Source organism: Podarcis cretensis (genome assembly GCF_951804945.1).
Source record: "Podarcis cretensis genome assembly, chromosome: 12".
NCBI lineage: Eukaryota > Metazoa > Chordata > Lepidosauria > Squamata > Lacertidae > Podarcis > Podarcis cretensis.
Window position 1 is genome coordinate 46,069,506 of NC_137181.1, and position 16,914 is coordinate 46,086,419.

Consider the following 16,914-nt stretch of genomic DNA (forward strand, 5'->3'; position numbering starts at 1 on the left):
AATACAGTGGAACCTTGGTTTTCGAACATAATCCGTTCTGGAAGTCTGTTCCAACTTCTGAAATGTTCGAAAACCAAGGCACAGCTTCCGATTGGCGCAGGCACCCTGGAAACAATAGCTGACAGCCACATCGGATGTTTGGGTTCCAAAAAACATTTGAAAACCGGAACACTTACTTCCGGTTTTTGATGTTCAGGAGCTGAAATGTTTGAGTACCATGGCGTTTGAGAACCAAGATTCCACTGTACAATTTCTAGTCTTTGTTTACATACATCATACTTGCCAATCTTTTAAAATACACTTGCAGCATATCTCTCTGTTCTTTGTCCGTTTGCCTAATCTTTGGTTTTCTAATCTACTTGAGGTACAGCACTACTTGTTACTGCAGAATAGACTATTTTTGGTTTGAGGCCCACAACCTAAAATACAGCTTCATGGATGGATGGAGGGCACCTAACGGATCAAGTGACATTTAAGGATTTACTTTCTCCTTGCTAATAACTGTGAAAGTTGACATGGTAGATATATAGTCTTATCCTGTCAATGTATATGTAGATTTTTTCTCCACTTACTATCACTTACTCCCTAGAACAGGCACCTCCAGCTGTTTTGGGACTACAACTCCCATCATCCCTTGCTAACAGGACCAGTGGTCAGAGATGATGGGAATTGTAGTCCCAAAACAGCTGGGGGGCCGAGTTTGGGGAGGCTTGCCCTAGAATAATGCACAAAAAATGCTGTTCACTTGTGTTTCTGATAATGTTCATGTTATACTTATCCCTTGTGCGTTTTTAATCATTGATGATAATTTCTGCACACAAATACATGCACTCATAACTGAATGGTATTCTGTTTATCTCTTCTCTCCCCATTCCCCCAACCAGCATTTAGCGCTAGCTGTGAAATTTCTTATGGCATACGCGATTGCTGATAAACCACGAGACATCCAGATAAAATTGGCAAGGCTGGAATTTGAATCTCTGGAGGCACTCAAGCAGCAGGTAAGAACTAAGAATATTGTAGGAATATTGCAGGTGAGAGAAAGATGGAAATTGTCACTACTATCTTTTTTTCCTACTGAGTTTTGTTACATACCCTTAAAGCATCCAGTCCCTTAAAATAATTCATAATGCATTATTGCTACCAACGTTCAGTTTTTAATGGTGTAAGTGATGGCTCAGCTGTATGGATACATGCCAATATATACAAGACCATTTCTTCTCTTGACATTTAATGTCTACTTACAATGTCAAAATAAAGGGGTATTTCTAGTGCCAATGCACATTCATTGAGTTCTGCATTTGAAGCCACATTATTTGTCATTAACTCTTGTCTTTTCAAACTTGCCTAGGAGGCACATCAACTTTCTCAGCTTCTCCTGCTAAATTGCTCTTGTTATAGGTGCATCTCCCCAGCCTTCCGCAGCTGTAACTGTACTGCTAAGCCAAAGCAATTTGTTGTTAATTTGGATTAAAGCAGCCCAAAATAATTTGGATAACTCAACAATAACAAAAACAGTTACATCTCAATAATATTAAAATCTCACATAGTAGAATACCCACACCTCTCTTAATCTGCCATCTCTGTACTACCACAGACCAATGACCAGAAACCCAACTAAACAGGAAAACTTAAGCTGGCTTCCAGAAAAAAAGTCATGCTTGTGCTTTTGAGGCAGAGAGGATACTATAAATGTAGAGCAAATGCTGAGGCTGCTTCTTGCAGGCATTTTTTCTTGTTGCTGCTGATCTACTTAAGTTATTTTTAAAAACAACAGCTTTGTGCTTCTCTCATTCCTTGGGGCTTCTCTTCCCTTTCCTGGGATTGAAGAATTTAATAGTCTCAGAGTTAAGAAATATCTACCTGAACATTATCTACAGGTCCAATTAGCATGTATAAGACATTAGCTATTGTTTTCTCCAGGCTGATGTATTCAGCCTTTGAAGAATTATCCAATTATTGGCAGCTTCTACTGAAAAAGCTATCCAAATTGATGGTATTATATATACATGCAAATGCTAATAACTGACTTATGAAAAGTGAGCATGGACATTTGAGACCATTCCACAGGGAAGCAGCCTCATCAGTTTTCAGATGAGATTTAGATACATCCTAATTCCAGTGGCTTGGAAAAAAGGGAGATCCTTAGAAGGTTTTGCATATTCTTTAACTAGATGTGCCTTATATCTGAATGCTGTGTCAGAAGTTCCATTTGAGACATTTCTCTTCCAATTCTTGGTGTGTGTTCCCATCCAGGTCAGGGCTCTCTTCCGCAGTAACTGCATATCAGGCTGAAGATTGAATCTTAGGTGTTACTGCTCAATTTTGCCTTCCTCAGATGCATTTATTGAGAAGAAACCATGGCTAGACAGCAGCTTTGCATAATATTACAAGAGCAGGATTGTAAACCTACTGGAGCTATTCCTTTTCACTGCATTAAAAGAGGAGAAAGTAGGTCACCCATTGAAACCTTAAACACACAAGTTATTCTAGTCACCTTTGGGTTAGAGAGTATAAAACATAATGCCAACTTCAATTTACTGAATCTTTCAGTCCGTAACTATTTGATTCCAGTTAAGGATATTTTCCTCAATTTTTGAAGTGTATCCCCATCATATTTGTCTAAGCCCCAAGAATTCAGACATGGCTTAGAAATTATTTGGTGAGCTGAGCCTCCTGAATATTAATGAAAGCTAAGCTGGCACTGTTGATTTGGTAGGCAGCCCTGTGGCAGACTCGCCTAACATGGCACTGGTTTCATTCCCCCTTTCTCCACCTTAGTATACCTGTGGTCAGAGATAAAGCCCATACTAGAATATTTATAATTAGCCATTGCTTTTATTTTTATTTTTTACTTTTGCAGATGTCTCTTGATTGTGTTCTGTACTGTGGGCTTATCCACCCTTCCTCTTGTTCCACTGCTTTCCCCACCAGGGAAACCGCTCTTTAGCGCCCAGTCGGAGCAAACAGCAACCAGATTTTCTGCGAATTGTCATTTGTTCTGATTGAGGCCTTCTCCACATTTACCTTTTGCCCTGCTCTTTCTAGGCACAGGCCTGCACTTTAAAGCTCTATGTCAAGAGCCTGGGGTTTTCTTGGCCCAGAACTTTCCCCATGGAAACCAGAACTTTAGCACTCAATCGGAGCAGATGTCAATATGCTATTGGCTCCAATTGAGCGAATTTTTTGGGGAAAGCTCCAGAGCAAAAAAGAAAAGAAAAGTGTGTGTGTTTGGAGTTTTAAAGTGCAGACTGTGCCTAGAAAGAGCAGAGAAAATGTACCGTATTTTTCACCCTATAGGACGCACTGGCTCATAGGACGCACCTCAGTTTTTTGGGGGGGAAATGAATAAAAAAATTTATTTCCCCCCCAGCCGCGGGGCTGGGGCGGGGGAAGCCCGAGCTTCCCCCGACCCCAGCCCCCAGAACAGGCTGCCGCCCGCAAGCCTTGAGAGCCCGCGGGAACTCCCCCTGGGCGCGCAAGGCTTGCGGAGACCTGCGCGAAGCACGGGGCGTCCTCCGGAGGGCGCCCCGTGCTTCGGGCTGCAGGCTGCTGCCCGCAAGCCTTGCGAGCCCGCGGGAACACCCGCTGGGCTTGCAAGGCTGGCGGATGTCTTCCTGAAGCCTGGGAGAGCGAGAGGGGTCGGTGTGCACCAACGCCTTTCGCTCTCCAGGCTTCAGTGAAAGCCTGCATTTGCCCCATAGGACTCACACACATTTCCCCTTCATTTTTGGAGGGGAAAAAGTGTGTCCTATAGGGCGAAAAATACGGTAAGTGTGGATAAGCCCTTAAAGCTAAAGAGCAGGTTTTTCCTGGGAAAGGAACAGGGCAAGTGGAAAACACCTCAGTCCCATCTCTAGTGTGGGTCAAGCAGAAAACTACTTGGACCAGTGCTTTATAAACACGGGACAAGAAGAAATGTGGATGAACCAGTCTTTAAGCATTTGAGTTTTTAGTTAATGTAGTGAAGTAAAATGATTATATGAGCTGTCACTCATTGCTCCATTTCTCACGATGTGGACAAATTACACCGGTGCATGCTAAAGTAATTGAATGACTCGAGCACTTAGACACTGTTTTTGAAGAACATTCTCACAAAATTATCACAGAATAATCTTCATCATCTTTTACAAAGCTGTCTGCAAAAGGTATACTGACATCTGCAATGGGCTTATGTGAAAATTGGGAATATTTTTAATTATATATATTTCTAAGTATGCAGTGCAAAATTGGCAGCACTAGTTCATCCGTAAGTCACTTGGATTAAACTTGGCAGTGCCGATTTTAAAGGAGATGGAGAAGATGATGTCAAAACTGTTTTATCCGGGGTAGATGGGCCTGTTGTTTACATGCCAGCATTTCCAGGAGAACACTGTACATTTTGAAATGGGTGGGTGTTTCTCAAGGCATGAGAATACTATTCTCCCTTTTGATTTTTATGGCGTGTATCATAGTCAATGCCAATGTACAAGTGCAGACATGTTCAGCATCTAATATATAAAATGCTTATCCGATCTAGGTGAGAAGAAAAATCCTTGTTTTCTGCTTAATAATAATAATAATAATAATAATAATATTTTTTTATTTATACCCCGCCCTCCCCAGCCAAGGCCGGGCTCAGAGCGGCTTACAAGCAATAATAAAAACAAGATGAATGATTACAACTTAAAAACAAAAATAAAATACAACATTAAAATAATGGAACATTAAAATATTAAAATGTAGCCTCATCACAGGAGGAGAAGGAAAAGAAAAAAGAAAGAGAGGGAGGGAGGGAATCAAATTGGCTGCAAGCCAAAGGCCAGGCGGAACAACTCTGTCTTACAGGCCCTGTGGAAAGAAATCAGATCCTGCAGGGCCCTGGTCTCATGAGGCAGACCGTTCCACCAGGCCAGAGCCAGAGTTGAAAAGGCCCTGGCTCTGGTTGAAGCCAATCTAACTTCCTTAGGGCCCGGGACCACTAGGGTATTGCTATTTATGGACCTTGAGACTCTCCTAGGGGCATAGCTTGTTTGTTGTCTAAAGTGGGTCTGCTTGTGTGTAACTTGCAGTAATCAGGTGCCCTGTCCTTGCATCACATAGTGTTTGGAATGTATGTAGTATTGCGGAAGCAGTTAAGAGAAGAAAAAACATATTTCAACCCACCATTAAGACGTAGGCTGCAGTTCAGTTGAAAGTGAGCTCAATCCTATTGAAATGAGTATTAAACACGTTTCACTCTCGTTCAGCTTGTTCCCACAGTTTTGAAGAAATGCAAAGTACTGATACGGGGTATCAGTTTTTATAAATTATTTTTCCCTGTTACGGTTTAAAAACAAATAGCTGGCGAGTAGTATTGCACCAGAGGCAGGTTTTGGGCAGCGCGACTGATGCTGCCACACTGGGCGTCTGAACTCTGACATAGTGAATTGAGCAGAACAGAAGGTGAGAGGTGGGGGCACGATGAATTTTGAACAGGGTGCTGCTGAAATTTGAGAGACCAAAGTCGGCCCCTGGTCACACCACTTTCATTTTTATGATATGGGACTCAGCACAGTTGTGAATGAGGACTTCCTTACCTCTGCCCCGTTAAGCTGAATGGAAGTGAAACAGAAGATCATGACATTGTTGTTCCACTCTTCTATTTATAGGGAATAATTAAGACCGGGGTAGAGAGGAAAATGGTCAAAAGGAGAGCAGAGGCAATGTTGCAGTGAGAACAAAAGTGCTCTTGTTTCTTTCTTTGAGCTGCTGTGAGCTTGTAACACTGGTGTTGCTATCCATGTTTTCCTCTTTCTGTGCTGTATTGTCACCGTATTTATGCTGAGTTGAACTGTACTGAACTGGTGCCAGCATTGTTTTCAGTCACCAGTGTAATGCACCAAGTATTTTGTAATCTTTCATATCAACTCTGTGGCCTGGGCTATTAATATCTATGTCTGACAGATGAATAACTGTAGCTGAGAAATCATAATGCCTAGAGTTGTCCAGAGGGTTTTGAGCCCCTCTGGCTCTTCTGTTTTACTTAACTTTAATACACACCAGTTTCATTTAATGTAAGAGAATCTTGCTGCTAAGGCTGCTGTGGTTCAGTATTCCTTCTCAGGGACGAACAGAGAGCCTGCTGTATCAAGTGCCACTCTCACTGCCACTGTGTAGGTAAGGGATAAAAAGGTAAAGCGATCCCTGACCATTAGGTCCAGTTGTGGCCAACTCTGGGGTTGCAGCGCTGATCTCGTTTTATTGGACGAGGGAGCCGGTGTACAGCTTCCGGGTCATCTGGCCAGCATGACTAAGCCACTTCTGGCGAACCAAAGCAGTGCACGGAAACGCCGTTTACCTTCCTGCCGGAGCGGTACCTATTTATCTACTTGCACTTTGACGTGCTTTCGAACTGCTAGGTTGGCAGGAGCAGGGACCGAGCAACGGGAGCTCACCCCTTCGTGGGGATTCGAATCGCCGACCTTCTGATCGGCAAGTCCTAGGCTCTGTGGTTTAACCCACAGCGCCACCAGCGTCCCTAGGTAAGGGATATAGAAGGGTAAATGGCATGGTGGTCTTGCCTATAGCCACTGCAGGGGAGGTAAGCTTCAGCTAGCACTCTGTGCTTGGATACTTCACCTAGGTCATGTGACACGATCAGATCAGTGAGAGGATGGCTCTGCCAAAGCCTGTTCATGTCAGGGCAGGCTATGATCATCTAGATCATGTGATAGAATTAGGCCAATAGAAGGGCACCTTTCTCTAGCCTGTCCCTTGGTTGCATTTGAAATCTGCATGTGTATCATACGCATACGGACCAATATCATCAAGCAGTTTTTTGTATGAGTGCAGCAGCCATAGCTTTCCTATCACCCCAAGTTTCACATCACCTCAAACAACGTACTTACAGTGGAGGCAACTCATATATTTAGTGGTGAGACACCGAGTGTTATGATGAGCATCTTTTGATTAGTCCTCTGAGAGGGAAGGAATTCTGCATCGGCTAAATTAGTTAGCATTTTCCCTTTGGAAAGCTGAGAGTTGGCCCCTGAAAGCAGAGGTGTCACTTATTTGTGGATAGCATGTTTAGTATTCAGATTCAATCCCCAGCATCTTTTAACTAAAAATCCCAGGTGGCGAGAAACACCAGTAAACCCCTGTTAACAGTACTGAGCTCAGCTGTTCCATTGCTTTGGCTCAATATTAAACAGTGCTCCCTGAATTAAGATGTGCACCCCAAAACCTGAAAGATAAAAACTTTAACTTAGCTAGTCTTAATAGCATTTTTCTTTTGCTGAACTTTGTGTTACCTGTCAGTGATAACAGGATATGTGAGATAACACCAAGTGCATGGGGCGTGATGATAAAATTAGGTCTGTAATGAGGGATAATTGAGAATTAGCATCAAAACTTTTAATTAAATATGTGTGAAACTTATGTAATTAGTTATTTCCTGTTGATGGAATTGTGAAAAAAACCTTCCTAGAAAGTTGAGGTTTTCTTCTCAGATTGTTTGACCTCTTCCATGACATTGGGTAACTGTGGGTATACCCTGATGCACTTAAATAATCATTGATAAGATACATTTCTGTCAATCTTAATATCTGACCTATATCCTAATGATAATATTTAAAATTAAAATTCTCTTCTTACACTAGAGAGTGTGCATCATCGTTCTATAGGAAAATAAGAAGCAGGACAACAGAAAGTCTGGGTGGTTTCAGTAAACTATTAAAGATGCCTAGTTATCGTGAATATAGTAATGCCAAATGGTTTCATATTAAAACCATTAGTTTTGGAAATTGAGGAAAGTGTTTGCAAAGCATTGAGAGTAGGATTTCCAGGAAGGTAAGGTATGCATGGTGGGGAGAGGCAATCATACAGCTGCTCTGTCCCCAGCCCGTGAATGTGCATCAAATAACAAAATAAGCACTTTGAAGAGGTTGTGGAAACTGATTGGAAGCTAGTGGAGATGGCAAAGTGCTAGCTTAGTGTGTTCATATTGCTCCATCCTGATTTGCAATCTCCCATATTCCAGACTAAAGTCTTTGGGCAGTTTTCCAAACCATCTCCATGTACAGCAGATTGCTGTCATCCAAACAAGTAGTTAACAAGGCACTGATTGCTAAAGGAAGACTCTGTTCAGGTAGTGTTCTATATCAGTCACATCAGCCTAAACCAGTGTTTCTCAAACTTGGGTCTACAGCTGTTGTTAGGCTACAACTCCCATCATCACTGGCCCTGCCAGCTAAGAATGAGGGGATTTGTAGTCCAACAACTGGAGACCCGAGTTTGAGAAACACTGAACTGATAAAGGTGCTTTGATCCACCACGATAGCATGTGCCTCTGCTGACAGAGAGGGACCATTGAACACACCAATCTACAAAACACACCAATCTACAAAATCCAGAACATATTGAACACCACTAACCCAAGCATAGGTTACCCCACCACTAACAAGTTCCTCCATCTTGTCTGCATTGAGCTCAATTTTGCTTAGTATTCTTCTGTCTCTCCTTTCTTTTCCAGCGTGGCATAGCCTTGTTCCTATTTGGGAGGCAACAGTTAGTTTCTGTTTTCTCTCCTGTTGTAGATCAGCAGCTGGGGAAGAGATGGCGAACGCCAACAACCACCAGCTCTGTCAGTTTTCATGAGTAATTGTTATTTATTAAAAGGTGTTATACTGTACAGTAATTCAACAATACAGACAAAATGACCATTAAAAGAGAACAAAAACAAAACCACACAGTAGATCAGCAACTGGGGAAGAGATGGCGAACGCCAACAACCACCAGCTCTGTCAGTTTTCATGAGTAATTGTTATTTATTAAAAGGTGTTATACTGTACAGTAATTCAACAATACAGACAAAATGACCATTAAAAGAGAACAAAAACAAAACCACACAGTAGCATTAAAAACCCATCAAAAACCAGGATAAACAAAATGTTCGTTGCAGCTTTCTTAAAGCTAGGCAAAGGAGTCAGCTTGGTCTCACGAGGACTTAATGTGCTGTAACTCCATGCTACAAAACTTCCAGATTTGATTGTTGCAACATGCTCTACATGGGCCTACCATTGGAGATGACTTGGGAACTTCAGTTGGTCCAAAATGCAGCAGCCACATTACTGGATGGAGTTCAATTTAGATCTCACACAACCCCTGTTTTAAAACAGCTGTGTTTTGGGGCCCAATTCAAGGTGCTGACTTTGGTGTTTAAAGCCTGAAGTGACTTAGGCCCAAATAATCTGCTATAGACCTCAAAGCCTGACTGAGGACTTGGATGATACCTTCCCAGAGTAGATAATACATCACTTCTAAGTGCCACTGTCCACCGAAGGGCTTGTTGTTGTTGGTTAGTCATGTCTGACTCTTCATGACCCCATGGACCAGAGCACGCCAGGCACCCCTGACTTCCACTGGCTCCCGCAGTTTGGTCAAACTCATGTTGGTAGTGTTAGGGTGTGAAACCTAAGACGCTGGCAAGTTAGCAATGTCATGTCACTTTAAGTAGTCAAGCTCGTTAAGTTGTTAAGTTGCTCAGTATATAAAGAGTGTTTGTTTTCTGTGCCTGGGGGGCGTGAAGCAAAAATGTCTGAAAGCTCCGGAGGTGTTTCTGTTATCTTTCTGCAATAAACCTGTCTTTGGAAAGACAGGCTTCCCTGTGTCGTTATTTCCTTGCTGCTAAGACTCTGAAGCATGTACTGCAACAAGAATCTCTGCACTGGACTTAATTAATGCTCTGCAAAGAGAACTGTTGCTGGTTGCGCAGCGGAAGCGTTTACTGGACCAGTACACAGACTCTCTTAGGTTATGGGTTTTCTACGTTTCTACAGCTGTATTGTGTGCAGAGAAAGTGAAAGCAGCTTTCGGATGAGAGAAGACCGGCTTGGTCGTAAATCCAGCTCTTAAAGGAACTGAGAGGCTGCAGAAAGTTGAGAGAGCTGCGTAAGTGAAGATTTACAGCTTCATTAAGCTGCAAAAGGCTAGCTTGACCTCCCGTTGTGTTTTTGTTTTGTTAATAAAAACAGAGGACGGTGGTAGGTTGCTAGTGAAGAGACGGAGAAAAAAGTTTAAAAGGCTTCAGAGGAGGCTGGAGGCGTCTGAAAAGTGAGTAAAACAAATCCCAAGGGGAAAGAGAAGCAAGGGCACACAGAGGGAGTAGCAGCCGACCCCAAGAATGGCAGTGGAAAATTTCCAGGTTCCCTTTACAAAGTTGAACTCTGCTAATTACGTGCAGTGGTCTAAGAGGGCTCAAGTCTGGTTGGAAGCCAAAGAAGTGTGGGCTGACTATGTCCAGAGGCGAAAGCCGTTTGTGGCTGTTGCAGCAGATGCCACAGCAGAGCAACAGGCTGCTGCACATGCTCAGAACAGGGAACATGATAAAATGGACACTAAAGCTAGATGCATGTTGATGGTATCGATAGACGATTCCCAATTACCTCATGTGGAAAATTTAAGGTCTGCATTTGAAATTTGGGAAGCTCTTAGGCAAATTCACCATAGAGCCACCATAGAGCGTGGGGGAACTAGCAGGCAGAGCTGTAAGGAAGCCTCACAAGTGTCTGCTATGGCCAGCAAGTCATGTTTTCGATGTGGCAGCAGGTTTCATTTGATAGCAAAGTGTCCAGAAAAGCAACAGGAATTTCAACAGTCCAAGGTCAGTTTCCGGAGCTACAGGGGAAGACGAAGTGAGAACTACAAGACTCAACAATCCAGAGGGGGAGCAGGTGCTGATAAGGGACTATCTGCAATGGCAGCACAACAGAGTCCTAAAAGGAGCCAACAAACCTTGAAGTGGATTATTGACAGTGGAGCAAGTCACAATTTAGTTCCAGCAACATCTAGTGGCAGCTTGATGAACTGCAAGACATTGCCAGTTGCAAAAACTGTGACTATAGCAGACAATAGTAAACGAGAAATGAACCTTAAAGGCACAATTTATGTTAATTGTTTGCAAACTAACCTTCCTGTTTTCGTTCTTCCAGGAATGAAGAATGGACTTTTGAGTGTGTCATGCCTGGTAAAAAGTGGTTTTAAGGTTGAGTTTGAAAATGATGTGTGCACCATTTCGAAACAGGGGAAGGAGCTAGTTAAAATTCCCTGTGAGGATGGGCTTTTTGTTTTGGATGAAGAGCAGTTAGCAGCAGGTAGATGTTCAACAGGTGAAGCGCAAGCTAAGTGTGTAAATAAGGCTCCTCATACAGGTTGTGCACATCTACTACACAGAAGGTTAGCTCATATATGCTTTAAGTATGTAAGCAAGATGCCAGATTTAGCTGAGGAGTGTAACATTAAACCCTGTCCAAATTTTCTGGATTGTTGTGCTTGTAAACATGCTAAGGTTAAGACATGTAACTATCCTAGATCTGATAGAGTAAGCAAGAAACCCTTTGAACTTGTGCACACAGACGTGTGTGGCCCTATGCCAGTCAAATCGCTTGGAGGTGTGAGATTTATGCAAATTTTGGTGGATGATTTTTCAAGGGCTAGTTGGGTTTTCTTTCTGAAAGAAAAATCACAAGCAGCTTCCATCCTGATGGATTGGATTGAAGAAGTCGAATGGAAATTTGACACCAGGGTGCATAAAATACAATCAGATCGTGGTGGGGAATATGTGAACCACACGCTGGAGACGTGGTTAAAAAGGAAAGGTATAGTTCATAGACTTACCAATCCCTATTCACCACAGGAGAATGCAGTTGCCGAAAGAAAATTTCGAACATTACAGGAAGCCATTGCTGCTTTGCTGTTTGATTCTGGACTTCCACAGCGGTTTTGGGCTGAGGCTGCACTGTATGCGAATTATACTTTTAACAGAGTGTACAATAGCACAGTAGGCAACACTCCTTACTTCATGCTATTTGGAAAAAAACCAAAAATTGATCATCTAAGAGTTTTTGGATGTCGTGCTTATGTGCTGGTGCCTAGGGCACAACGTAGGAAAGGCGATCCTAGATCTAAAGAAATGCTTTTCTGTGGTTATCAAGCCAACACAAAAGGTTGGAGATTTGTGAATGTAGAAGGCAATCAAACAAAAATCACAATCAGCAGAAGTGCGGAATTTTGTGAACAGGATGGTTGGAATAAAATTCATGGAAATCCTGACATACTATTTGATGTGGTGAACAGTAACAATGAAACTCAGGCCCCAGGGCAGGTATTAGTTCCAGAACAGGCTGAGGAATTTGAGTCTGAGGACGAGGGTGAGAAATCGCCTAGTTCACCCAAGTCTGTAAAGTCAGAATCTTCTAGCTCTAAAAGTTCACCCGTACAGCAAGAGAGACGTGTAAAGTCAGAATCAGAAAGTTCTTCAACTACTAGTGATAAACAGGTGACGACTAGTGATTCTGGGTCAGAGGGGGAAACTGAAGGAACATCACAGGAACTGTTAAGGCGTTCCAAGCGTACCAACAAAGGGATACCTCCTGAAAGGTACCAAGCTATTAGTGTTTGGGCTGGTTTGGCAAATTGCGAACCTGAAAGTTTTGAGGAGGTTGAGCAATTACCCCAGGAGGAGGCCAGTAGGTGGCGTGAGGCCATGCAAAAAGAGTTGAATTTTATGAAAGAACTGGGTGTGTTTTCCATCACCAAACTGCCAGAAGGTACCAAGGCAGTAAGTTGTAGGTGGGTGTACAGGATAAAGACAACAGTGATGGGGAAACCAGAGTACAAAGCAAGGCTTGTAGCTCGAGGTTTTACTCAAAGAGAGGGGTTACATTATTCCGAAGTCTATGCACCCACTTCAAGGAGTGAAACCCTTCGGGCACTATTAGCAGTTGCTGCTCAGAAAGGGTTCAAAGTGAATCAATTTGATGTCTCTACAGCTTATCTTCATTCAGACTTGGCTGAAGAGCTCTATATGGAGCTACCGCCAGGATTGAAAGTTGGTAAATCAAATCAGGTATGGAAACTACATAAATCTATTTATGGACTCAAGCAATCTGCTCATAATTGGAATGAGTGTTTGAATGACGTTTTGGTAGGCATTGGTTTTAGCAGGAGCAAGGCTGACAATTGCTTATATTTCAGAGGTTCAGGAGATGCTCAAGAATCTTTGCTTGTTTATGTAGATGACCTGATTTATACTTCAAAGACACAAGAACAAGTAAAAAAACTAGCCAAAGAGTTAAATAAATACTTCAAAGTTAAGAATCTTGGTGATGTAAAGGTCTATCTTGGTGTTCAGATAGATAGGACCAAAAATGGCAGTTTTCTACTGAATCAAAAAGGCAAGATATTGCAAATGTTGAAAAAGTTTGGCATGACGGAGTGTGCAGGTGTTAGAACACCAATGGAAATGGGTTTTGTAAAAGACAATGAGTTCAAGGATAGTGCTGAATTCAAGCGTGCTGAAATCTTTCAGTCAGCACTGGGAAGCTTACTTCATCTTTCGCAATGGAGTAGACCAGACATTGCTTACGCTGTTAACTTACTCAGCAGAGAAGCTTCAAAACCTAGTGTAAATGCATGGAAAGGAATTCAAAGAGTGTTAAGATATTTACAATACACCAAAGATTTTTGCCTTGAATTATCTTCTGAAGGACAAGCACAGATTACTTGTTGGGCAGATAGTGATTGGGGAAATTTAAAGGATAGAAAATCAGTGTCTGGCTGTGTAATAAAATTTGGTAACTCTCTGATTGGGTGGAGATCCAAGAAACAGAACCTGATTGCTTTGTCGTCAACAGAAGCTGAGTTCTGTGCCTTATCTGAGTTATGTAGAGATCTAGAATTTTACAAATGCTTGGCACAAGAGATGTATGAAAAGGCCATCACTCCAATCACTGTATGGGGTGATAATCAACCGTGTCTTAAGTTAGCACAAAATGGGCAGTTTAAAGGTCGTACAAAACATTTGGATATCCGCTTTCAAAATGTTTGTCAAACGGTAAAAGCAGGAATTGTTAAATTAAATTACTGTCCCAGTCATGAAAATCAAGCTGATGGTTTTACAAAACCACTTGGGTTTCAGCGGCATGAAAACTTTTGTGAAGAAATGGGTCTGAAGTAAATTTGGTTTTGTATTGCCAGCGAGAGGGGGTGTTAGGGTGTGAAACCTAAGACGCTGGCAAGTTAGCAATGTCATGTCACTTTAAGTAGTCAAGCTCGTTAAGTTGTTAAGTTGCTCAGTATATAAAGAGTGTTTGTTTTCTGTGCCTGGGGGGCGTGAAGCAAAAATGTCTGAAAGCTCCGGAGGTGTTTCTGTTATCTTTCTGCAATAAACCTGTCTTTGGAAAGACAGGCTTCCCTGTGTCGTTATTTCCTTGCTGCTAAGACTCTGAAGCATGTACTGCAACAAGAATCTCTGCACTGGACTTAATTAATGCTCTGCAAAGAGAACTGTTGCTGGTTGCGCAGCGGAAGCGTTTACTGGACCAGTACACAGACTCTCTTAGGTAGCTTCAATAACACTGTCCAACCATCTCGTCCTCTATCGTTCCCTTCTCCTTGTGCCCTCAATCTTTCCCAACATCAGGGTCTTTTCCAGGGAGTCTTCTCTTCCTATGAGGTGGCCAAAGTATTGGAGCCTCAGCTTCAGGATTTCCAGTGAGCTACCGAAGGGCTAACTGCATGTAAACTTCCTTATCACAGCAGTGGCCTAGAGTGCCTTCCACCAGCTTCAGCTGGTGGCCCAGCTACGCCCCTATCTGGACAGGGATAGCCTAACTACTGTTGTCTAAGCTCTGGTAACTTCAAGGTTAGATTACTGCAATGTGTTATAGGTAGGACTGCCTCTGAAGATGGTTCAGAAACTTCAGCCAGTGCAGAATTCAGCGGCCAGGTTGCTCACTGGAGCAAGACGGTTTGAGCATATTACACCAATTCAGGTCTGACTGCACTGGCTACCAATTAGTTTCCGGGCCCAATTCAAAGTGCTGGTTTTAACCTAGAAAGGCTTAAACGGCTCAGGACCGCAATACCTCAAGGACGCCTCTTTCCATATGAACCTACCCGGACCCTGAGATCATCTTCTGAGGTCCTCCTTTGTGTGCCCCCTCCTCGAGAGGTGCAGAGGGTGGCAACACGAAAATGGGCCTTATCTGCAGTGGCTCCCCGTTTGTGGCATGCTTTCCCCAGGGAAGTTCGCCTGGCACCTTCGTTATACACCTTTTAGGCGCCAGGCAAAAACGTTCCTTTTTAACCAGGCCTCTGGTTGACCTGATGGACATCCTATATGCTTTTAAAATGTTTTTTTTTTGGGAGGGGGCTATAGGGTTATTGCTGTTGTTTTTATTTTATATATTGTAATCTTTTCTGTGAACTGCCCTGAGACCTCTGGGTATAGGGCGGTATATAAATAATAATAATAATAATAATGTTCAGTTTAGTTTTTGCTGTTAATAAAAAGCCTCAGAAGGGAGGAATTTGGAGCAGAGAAATAGCATTGCTGGTCTGTTGTGCCAGATGTACCTTTGCTGCAGCTTTTGGGCCAAGAGCCTTCCACAATGCATTGATGTGTTCAAAGCCTGAAACTGGTACTTTCATAATTATTTCTCTTTGATTCTGGTAGTTGCATCTATGAATATCAACAAATCTTGTCATTTTAACCTGAGGGTCATGTTATGGAGCATATTACTGTATTTAAACTTCAGTCAGTTTTATGCCTCAAATGAACTGTGATGATCACCTGTTTTGACTTCCTGCATGACCCAGTAGCTCATCAGAGCTACAACACCAGGATATGCTTGAGGCTTTAATCATGTGTCTGTTCAGTTGAGACACTTTATGACTTCAGCCTTATATAATGCAATAATATATTCACTGTTGTGGTCACACCAGTGCATCCTACGCAGTCTGAATAAGGGTAGCATAGTGCTATTCCTTTGTCTGTGCTGCAACTGTTCCTTTCTATGCAGGCATCTTTTATTCACAGCAAACTCATCTGACTATAAACAGCCACTTCTCCCCCGGGCAGCCAAACCTAAAGTGTTTGTCTCCTTGGGTATGCGTAATATTTTGAAGCAAACCCTAAATGTATTGGGACAGCGGTGGGGTTAAAAAGAAATATTTCTGAGACCTTGTTTTAATGTTGAAGCCTTGTAGTCTGCTACTTTCAAAATAAAGGTCATCCTTTTCACTCAGATTGTATGATTGGCTATTAATTAAAAGGGCCTAGTAATGTCTATAATTTAGCATCCATCCCTAAAATATTGTTATCAAAGCAGTAAGGGACATGGATTAAGACAGATTATATATATATTTAGAGATTAGAAGGTGGTAGGATGCAACCATAGTTGCTTATGATGTGTTTTCTTGGTTTATCTCTCTTTACAAGTCTTGCAGGTTTTTATAATATCCCACAAAATCTCTGGCTGCAGATAGGCAATAAATAAATGTTGTTCACTGGCGGTAGAGAATCTGTGACACTCTAGGTGCTGTTGGGCTCAACTACTTCATAGCCTTCATTAGGCCAGGGATAATGGGATTTGTAGTTAAGCATTTAGTTCAAAAGCACGTCAAAGTGCAAGTAGATAAATAGGTACCGCTCCGGCAGGAAGGTAAACAGCGTTTCCGTGCACTGCTCTGGTTCGCCAGAAGCGGCTTAGTCCTGCTGGCCACATGACCCGGAAGCTGTCGGCCGGCTCCCTTGGCCAATAAAGTGAGATGAGCGCCACAACCCCAGAGTCGGTCACGACTGGACCTAATGGTCAGGGGTCCCTTTACGTTTTTATTTGGAGGCCCGTAGGCTGAATGGCTAACAATGTCTCTCTTCTACCTGGGCAGGATTAATTTAAGGAAATTGATATAGATGGTTTTGCTTTCCTTGTAATCAAATAAAGCTGTGATACGCTTTAACCCTAATGCCAAAGTCCACAAGCTCAAAAACTGTTTGTCTCTGCAAGTTCATTATTACTGCCGCCTTTCTGATTCCATGCATCCAAGGAAGGCTGACTTCAGTTCTAAACTTGCAAGTTTTTTTTTTTTAAGACAATGGAATACAGTACTTGT

The 16,914-nt window shown here is 42.5% G+C and overlaps 1 protein-coding gene across 4 annotated transcripts in view; it reads left to right on the forward strand.

Annotated features, from left to right (window-relative positions):
* The window catches only part of ANO10 (anoctamin 10), a 102,248-nt gene that overhangs the window by 58,699 nt on the left and 26,635 nt on the right, over positions 1–16,914 (forward strand). For all 4 annotated transcript variants that reach the window (XR_013831981.1, XR_013831982.1, XM_079947297.1 and 1 more), the window contains exon 12: positions 885–1,001. Coding sequence is in view for 2 of the 4 variants with exons in the window: in XM_079947297.1 (XP_079803423.1) it covers positions 885–1,001 (117 nt within the window). In the remaining 2 variants the exon portion in view is untranslated. The remainder of the gene's footprint in view (positions 1–884; positions 1,002–16,914) is intronic.